This window comes from Cebus imitator, unplaced genomic scaffold (genome assembly GCF_001604975.1).
Source record: "Cebus imitator isolate Cc_AM_T3 unplaced genomic scaffold, Cebus_imitator-1.0 Scaffold188, whole genome shotgun sequence".
In the NCBI taxonomy this organism is placed as follows: domain Eukaryota; kingdom Metazoa; phylum Chordata; class Mammalia; order Primates; family Cebidae; genus Cebus; species Cebus imitator.
The window spans coordinates 4,539,584-4,548,176 of NW_016107503.1; the positions used below are offsets into that span (position 1 = coordinate 4,539,584).

Sequence of the window (8,593 nt, forward strand, 5' to 3'; positions counted from 1 at the left end):
GCGCCACCATGCCCAGCTAATTTTTTGTAGTTTTAGTAGAGACGTGGTTTCACCGTGTTGACCAGGATGGTCTCGATCTGTTGACCTCGTGATCCACTCGCCTCGGCCTCCCAAAGTGCTGGGATTACAGACGTGAGCCACCGCGCCCGGCCTATGAGTCGCAATTTTTTAAAAAGTATTTTAAAACCTTCTAAATTTTTTTTTCCAAATGTGGGCTGAACTGCACCAACCCATCCGGAGCTCTTATTGGGTTGCCGGAGCAGCACAGAAAACATCTATATAGCTTCAAGTGGAAGAAAAGAATGAACCTAACTGGCTCTAACCTAAACCGCCACAATATCCTTTGTCAGCAATGCCATCACCTAATGAATGAACTCGCCACAAATCATGCTCAAAAAGCACTTTGCAGTGATCATAAATTAAGTGTTGGCTTGTCAATTAAGTCTCTTTGCTTATCCACAAGGTCATGAGAATTATTCCCAATGGGACTTATCTTAAAAAATAATTATCCTTGAGAGCACGGTAACAGACCTCATCTGAAATAAACTAGTTAGTGGTGGCTGGAAAGAGAACTGTTCTTCACAATAACTTAAAAGACCCAGACAAATCATTAATGCAACTAATAAAATATATTTTCCTGGTGCAGTGATCTGTGGAAGTGATTTCTGAGGGGAAAGTAATGTTATTTTCAAATTTAGTTTTATTTGTTTGCAACCTCAACTACCTGTGAAATCAAAAGGAATTTAAAAAGGACTGTTCTGCTGTCTTCACTGATAACCAACAGAGTAAAGACAGCAACAATAAAGGCAAATACCTGCTTTAGTCCCTTGCGTCTTATCCAATTTAACAATGGGTAATAGTGAGCAAATAAAGATACAAAATAGTTACATTTCACAACAGTAAGACCAAAGTTCAACTGCTATGGAAGTTTACAGGAATGTAACAGAATTTTAAGTTAATGACCAGGTGCAGTGGCTCATGCATGTAATGCCAGCAGTTTAGGAGGCCAAAGTGAGCAGATCACTTGAGCCCAGCAGTTCAAGACCAGACTGGGCAACATGGCGACCCCACCTCTACAAAACAAAGTACAAAAAAAATTAGGCCAGGTGTATTAGTGCATACCTGTAGTCCTGGCTACTCAGAAGGCAGAGGTGGGAGAATCACTTGAGCCCAGAATTCAAGTATAGTCTGGGCAACATAGTGAGATTTCCATCTCTTTAAAAGAAAAAAAAAAAAAAACAAAGCTGTAAAAAGAGGAAATATTCGCCGGGCGCGGTGGCTCAAGCCTGTAATCCCAGCACTTTGGGAGGCCAAGACGGGTGGATCACGAGGTCGAGAGATCGAGACCATCCTGGTCAACATGGTGAAACCCCGTCTCTACTAAAAATACAAAAAATTAGCTGGGCATGGTGGCACGTGCCTGTAATCCCAGCTACTCAGGGGGCTGAGGCAGGAGAATTGCCTGAACCCAGGAGGCGGAGGTTGCAGTGAGCCGAGATCGCGCCATTGCACTCCAGCCTGGGTAACATGAGTGAAACTCAGTCTCAAAAAAAAAAAAGAGGAAATATTCAAGATCTAGAATCCAAAGATCTGGATTTAATTCTGGTTGCCATTCATTGATACAACACTCAGTTTCCATTTGCTCTCTTATAAAATAGGGATAGTAGGCCAGGAGTGGTGGCTCACACCTGTAATCCCAGCACTTTGGGAGGCGGAGGTGGGCGGATCATGAGGTCAGGAGTTCGAGACCAGCCTGACCACCATAGTGAAACCCCGTCTCTACTAATAATACAAAAATTAGCCGGGCATGGTAGCACATGCCTGTAATCCCAGCTACTCAGGAGGCTGAGGCAGGGGAATCGCTTGAAGCCGGGAGGCGGAGGTTGCAGAGAGTGGAGATTACACCACTACACTCCAAACTGGACTACAGATTAAGATGCCATCTCAAAAAAAAAAAAAAAAAAAAGGGCTGGACATGATGGCTCATGTTTGTAATCCCAGCAATTTGGGAGGCCAAGGCAGGCGGATCACGAGGTCAGGAGTTTGAGACCAGCCTGTTCAATACGATGAAACCCCATTTCTACTAAAAGATACAAAAATTAGCTGGGCAAGGTGGCACATGCCTATAATCCCAGCTACTAGGGAGGCTGAGGCAAGAGAGCTTGAACCTGGGAGGTGGAGGCTGCAGTGAGCTGAGATCATGCCACTGTACTCCAGCCTGGGCGAGAGTGAGACTTCATCTCAAAAAAACAAAAACATAATAGATATAATATTCATTATTCACTCGCCAAGTATTTATTGAAGGATACTTTCCACGTGCCACCAAACATTTGACTAGCGATACAACAAACACATAGTATTTGATGTAGTCCCTGCCCTTGATGAACTTAGTATCTTCCTATTTCACAGGGCTATGTGAAGATCAGATGTAAAAACACTACAAACTATAACACGCTATACACACTGCAAAGTGGTATAATGATTATCACTATTAATATTAACTTGCTCTACCTCTTAACATCCATCTTTATTTCAAAACCTTAGCAAGAATTTAGGCTGGAATTTGAGAGCCTAACAATCCACTATTTGCTGGTATAGTCTTAGCTCATTACTCTCAATATAAAAATGAAAATAAAACGAACTGAGAATCCAAAGCCTACAACCTACTACGTCACCCTGGGCATGTAACTGGGCATGTGGGTTGCATTACCCACGTGGGGCAAAGGAGTAAAAAAGATTTCTAGGCCCTATGAAAGATCTACTGAATCATAACCCTTAGAAGGTGAGCCTAAGAATCTGTACTTTTGATAAGCATACTCAAGTGCTTCTTATGTACCTTAAAGCCTGAGAACCACTGACATAAAAATTTCCTTTGATCAATAACCATGATTTCATTATTTCAAACATTACCAAAATCTACCTAGAAAATATGAGCGAAATAGAATTCAGTTACAATTGCGAAAGCAGCTCTTGGGACGGTACCTCGTCTATGATACATGACTCACGCTTAACTCATAAAAATACTTATGGCACCAGCCTCTTTATTCATTTTCAAACTCTCACATAAAATGAAGTAAAAAAACTGATTCTCAAAAAACAAATTGATATATACAGTTTTAATTTATCTTATGACTTTAATAAGGGAAAGCTGATGGGTCTATTACCTAGTAGCTATCAAAGAGGAAACCATATACACTGACTGGCATAAATATATCATGATTTTGAATGCTTGCAAGCCAATCTTAGTGGTCCGTGCTCAAACTAATCCCTCAAAAATACGGACAGTTTTATACCCATATCCACCACACACTGAAACCTTCAGCAGCATCGCTCAAGAAATCAATCAAGAGTCCTTGGAACTACTTTAACCTAAAGAAAATTAACCTGAAGTCAAATGTTACTTCACATACTATATAATTAGTGCAAAGACATATTTATTTTGGTTCTGTTTGTTGAAAGCATTCTTTACTCATTAGCCTCCAGGTACATACACATCAAAGGGAAGGCACTCAGCATATGTTACACTGGGAAAATTACAAGGTGGAAACTAACATTGCTAGTCAAAAAAACTTTCCATCTGCAGTAAAATTTAGAGCCCAGAGGGTTTGTTCATACTGCAGTACCAAGCCCTGCAACATGACTCTCAAACCAGTTAGAACCTAGACAGTTTTGAAAGGAGAAAGGGCAAACTGAACCATACGTGCTCCAATTTAGTTTCAGGACTAAAGAGTAGAACAGGGTCTTAGTAAGCCGACTTTAAAAGAAACACAAAGCAGTTGATGCTCTTACTTGTGTCCAAGTTTGTATGCCCTTAAATCTCAAAGTTACTCTGTTCTTTCACATCTCTATCAATTGTCCAAACAACTGAAAAATACAAAAATTGTTGTAAAAACAATTTGCAAACACAATAGAAGAATCTAAAATGGGGAAAACTCTTAAATAGCAATTATCAAGGTCCAAACATTCACCTACGTCTTGATACAAACTACAACCACACAATGATAATCCACCTATCCCTAATCCTGACCCCACCTGGCTCTTAATCAACATGCAAAGTTTTCCTGGGACAACACACATGAACTTTAAGAACTTGGATGACAGACAAAAGCTCTAAGGAGTATTGCCTAAAAAATGCTTCAGGAAAATCAGCATCAACCTAACCAAGATCGAGACAAGGGGCAAGTACAGATTATCCCAGGAGAACCACATCTATTTGGTTGCGTATTTCCCCTCTCACTTGAAACCCTAAAGAGAAGGTACAGACTACGAAAGAAAGAAAGAAAATACAAAGACACTGAATAGTTGAGGTCTCACAGAATTTACCACCAGCTTAGCTTTGGGTTGTAATTATCACTCCCCTATAGTACCAAAGAAGGTTCAGAGAATTTGGAAATCAAAATACATATAGTTGGAAGGGTGAGAAACCAATGCCAGGAAGATTTCTGATCATCACAACCTTCCAAAGATGTCTTCCGGGCAGAGTAATCTTTTCCCCTGCCCACTAAAAGAGATGAACTTCTCTACTTACCACCAGGGATGTGCCAAAAGTAACGTTCTTTTCTCTAGAAGGCAAAGATTGCCCAGCTTCCTACTGTGGAACCTAAGACTAGGGCAAGTCCTTCTACCTTCCCTAGGGGATCATCTGAGGTCTCCTTTACAGTTTACATCTGGGCTCTTCTGCAGAAGCCACAATAAAGGCAAGAAGCCACTAACTATGTATGTTGGGATGTGTGTGTATGGCTGCAAAGATAGATCACATTAACTATAGTCTCCTACAGAATTATTCATTTCGGTTTAGTTCCTTTAGATCCTGTGAAGAGTAAACAATTTAGAACTTTATCATAAATTTATAATTGTAAATGCTTTAGTTTTAAATTTAAAAACAAGAAGCTGAGTCCAAAGTTAACTTCCAGAGGGAACGGAAAATGTCAATTCCAAGACCGCCTATTGGAAGAAACATCAGCCACAAATTTTGAGTTATCTAGAAAGAAAATAATTAGGTATAAGAAATCTGAAAATCATTGTTGTAATCCCAGCACTTTGGGAGGCCCACGCGGGCAGATCATCTGAGGTCAGGAGTTCAAGACCAGCCTGGCCAACACAGTGAAACCCAGTCTCTACTAAAAATACAAAATTAGCCAGGCATGGTGGCACATGCCTGTAATGCCAGCTACTCAGGAGGCTGAAGCGGGAGAATTGCTTGAACCCAGGAGGCAGAGGTTGCAGTGAGTAGAGATTACGCCATTGCCTTCCAGCTTGGCGACAAGAGCAAAACTCAGTCTCAAAAAACAAAAAAAAAAAAAAAAAAAAAAAGAATATATTGTCAGAGAATACTAGGAAACAGCATGTGGGATATTAATGAAATAAGAAAGCATATATTTACAGAAAGGACAGAAGAAAGGTATACTATCTCCAAACACTTAGGCAAACAGTTGCCTAAGTAAGCAACTATTTCTTCTTCTATTTTTTTTTTTAATCTGCTTTCCCAGGTTAATACCAACTATTTCTTGAGGTGGAAGAGATGAGGAAACAGAATGAGTGGATACCACAGAGTAAGAATGTCAAGAATAACTGCAGGGAGCACAAGATGAGTAAGAAAAAAAGGACTTCTTCATAAGGCAGATTTTCAAGAGACTATCCCATTTGCAAACCTACTGTTTTACAAGAGGCAACTGAAAGGTTGTGGAAATTACAATTAAAATAAAATTTGTAGAAACAGAAAGATTTCACGTGGGCAAATCAAAACATGGAGGAAGAGAGTAAAAGTGTAAAAAAGGAATGCCAAATGTAGATTCAGTGAGGAGAAACGCAGCACGGAAGACTGCTGAGGAGAACGGAGACGATGGGAGCACACACCACCTGCAAGTCAACCTGCAATCACTAACTGAATTTCAATGCAAAGCACAAAAACGCAAATGTAACATCTAGATTAGGGTAGTGGAGGAGGTGTGCACAGAGACTGTAAGACAAGGCAGCATCCTGCCAGAGACTGGAGGGATGTGGTGGGGAAGGAGTATGAAGGGGGAGGGGCTGCAGCAGGGGAGAGAGGGTGGGCTGCAGCAGCAGAAGGCGCCTTAAAAAAAGCAGAAGAAAGGAGAAGTAGCCTAGGGGAGAGAAAGGCTAGGACAAAGTCAAGTGTGGGATCACAGGAGGATAGAGTAGAAGACGCAGCAGAGAGAGGCAAGCCCTAAGAAAGCAGAGCGGCCAAAGACTCAAAAGGGCTTGCAGTTTGGGAGGAGGAGGAGTTAGGGGGGCTCTACCAGAAACCTGACTAGAAGGAGGCGTGAGGATAGAGCAGGAGTGAAGCGGGGGGGGGGGGGGGTGGGGGGGGGGGGGGGGGGGGGGGGGGGGGGGGGGGGGGGGGGGGGGGGGGGGGGGGGGGGGGGGGGGGGTGCCGGGCAGGGATGCTGGGGCGGGGGCGGGGGGGCCAGGGCAGGGATGCTATCAGAGGGCTGTGCTGATGGAGACACTAGATTCCAAATTAGGGTGTGATACAGTGCCAACCGAGAAGAGAAACTACAGTGTCAAATTCCACGCCCCCCACCCCAAAGGCATGCAAGGGTCAGAAAACAAGGTAAACTCTTGGAGTAGGAATGCAAAAAGGAGAGGAGGAAAGGGGCACACGGTGGGATGGAAAAATTTAGGGGAGGCTTAACCACAAGGAGAGGATAACTAAGGAAAGAAAAAGCAGTGGAGCAGGGAGGGAAGGTGTTTCCGGAGGAAAAGTAGGAGCAGAACAGAGGTCCTGCCTTCTTGGTCTGGAGGGCAGAAGGGGCAGTTCATGGGGGGTGGGGGGAGGCGGGGGCTGGGAAGTGGTGGAGAACGAGAAACTGCGATGCTGAATATGAGAACCTGGAGAGGACAAGGTACTGGCTGGGTCAGAAAACGGAACGCCGTCAGTAAGAAACAGATGAGGTTCCTTCTGAGCAAGGCGAGGAGGAGTGAGGAGCAGAATGCAGCACGCCAAATGGGAAAGCAAAGGGGCGGAGAAGAGCCCAGAGTAATCGGGGCAAAGGGAAGAGCACTGGGGGCGCAAGGGCACCCGCTGGAGACGATGGGGTGGGAGACTGGCGTCGCGTAAGCCCCGGGGCTGGTGGGGGCAGGGCTACCCACAAGGAGGGGCCCGGTTGCGGACGCCCGAGGGGCGGGGGTCGCGAGGCCAGCTAGGAGCTCGGGGGAGGTGCGGCCTGGGGGTGACAAGGGTAGAGGAGACGCAGGGGCAGGAGGAGGGGCGCGGGGAGGGTGGGGCGCCGGGCAGCCCCGATACTCACACCTCCAGGATGCGGTCCCCCTTGCGCACCCCGGCCCGATCGGCCGCCCCCCCGGGCAGCACGGCGCTCACATGCTGCAGCGGCGCGTAGAGCTCTCCATTGATGCTCCGCAGTTGCCCGCCCTCGCTCACTTGGCCCCGCACGTTGAAGCCGTAGCCGGACTCGGACTTGACGATGCGCACGACCCTCGGGCCGCCGCCTCCCCCGCCGCCGTTCCCGGCGCAGTGGAGCCCAGAACCCCCGCCGCCGCCGCCGCCGCCACCTCCGTTCCTGTGAGGGGCTGAGGGGTGAATCCCTTCCCTGTCCTCGTCCGCCATCTTGCGAGCAGGCGAGCCGTACCCCCGCCCCCTACGCCTCCAAGGCCTCCCGGCGCGTGCTCGCCCTGCCCGGCAGCCGCACGACCCCCCGACGCGCGCGCTCGATCCGCCGGCCGCGGGACCGACTCGGCCACCGAGCTGTTGGCGCGGGGTGAAGGGGAGGCAGGGGGCGGGGGTAAAGCGGACGATCAGGCGCCCTGGGGCCTCCTGGGAGATGTAGTAGTTTATGGGCGGCGGGGGCAGGGAGCGGTCTGGGCCCGGGCCGAGCCGAGGTTATATGACGCAGTTCGGAAGCAACGCCTGCCGGGAGTTGTAGTTTATCTTTTATGCTGGGTTAAGAGTTTGATCTGTTGGGTGGGGAACGTCTAACCCAGCACCCAGCGTGGTAAAATGATTCAGCTCCTGATGCAGACCAAGGTTCCCCCCCCACTTTCATTTCATAACCTCTAAAAAACACTAATGTTAAAATAACGTTTATGATTCAACACAATCTTAAATTATATCAACTCATTTATTTACACAGTAACTGATATGTTGACCAGGGCCCAACACCTGTGAGACAACCGGATCACGATTAGCTTCCCTATTTTACCTTATTAGGAAACAACCTTAGAGTGCTCAAAGTCATCCAACTACTAAGTATCAGGAACTAAGGCCAGTTATTGTGCAACTTTCTTGTCCTGTATTGCAACTACAGTCATGTGCCACATAAGAACATTTTGGTCTACAACAGACTGCAAACAGAGGGAGGCCCCATAAGATGATAATGGAGCTGGAAAATGTCTGTCACCTAGTGACACGGTAGCCACCATAAGGTCATAACGCAACTCATTACTTACAGGTGTAGGATGACGCTGGTGTTAACAAACCTACTGCACTGCCGGTCATGTGAAAGTATAGCACATACCATTATGTACAGTACATAATACTTGATAATGGTAAGAACTATGTTACTAGTTTATGAATTCACTATACTTTTTATGACTATTTTAGAGTGTACTCCTT

The 8,593-nt window shown here is 45.9% G+C and overlaps 1 protein-coding gene and 1 long non-coding RNA gene across 6 annotated transcripts in view; one reads left to right on the forward strand and one right to left on the reverse strand.

Moving 5' to 3' along the window:
• Positions 1–7,811, reverse strand: part of SNX27 (sorting nexin 27) — a 90,921-nt gene extending 83,110 nt beyond the window's left edge. For 2 of the 5 annotated variants that reach the window (XM_017546234.2, XM_017546235.2), the window contains exon 1: positions 7,272–7,811. In XM_017546234.2, the coding sequence (XP_017401723.1) occupies positions 7,272–7,588 (317 nt within the window). In that variant the 5' untranslated portion in view covers positions 7,589–7,811. The remainder of the gene's footprint in view (positions 1–7,271) is intronic. The other 3 variants (XM_037744887.1, XM_017546237.2, XM_017546236.2) reach the window with 3 other exon arrangements.
• The window catches only part of LOC119473824, a 16,922-nt gene continuing 14,765 nt past the window's right edge, over positions 6,437–8,593 (forward strand). The window contains exon 1 of the long non-coding RNA XR_005203062.1: positions 6,437–6,866. This is a non-coding gene — a long non-coding RNA (uncharacterized LOC119473824). The remainder of the gene's footprint in view (positions 6,867–8,593) is intronic.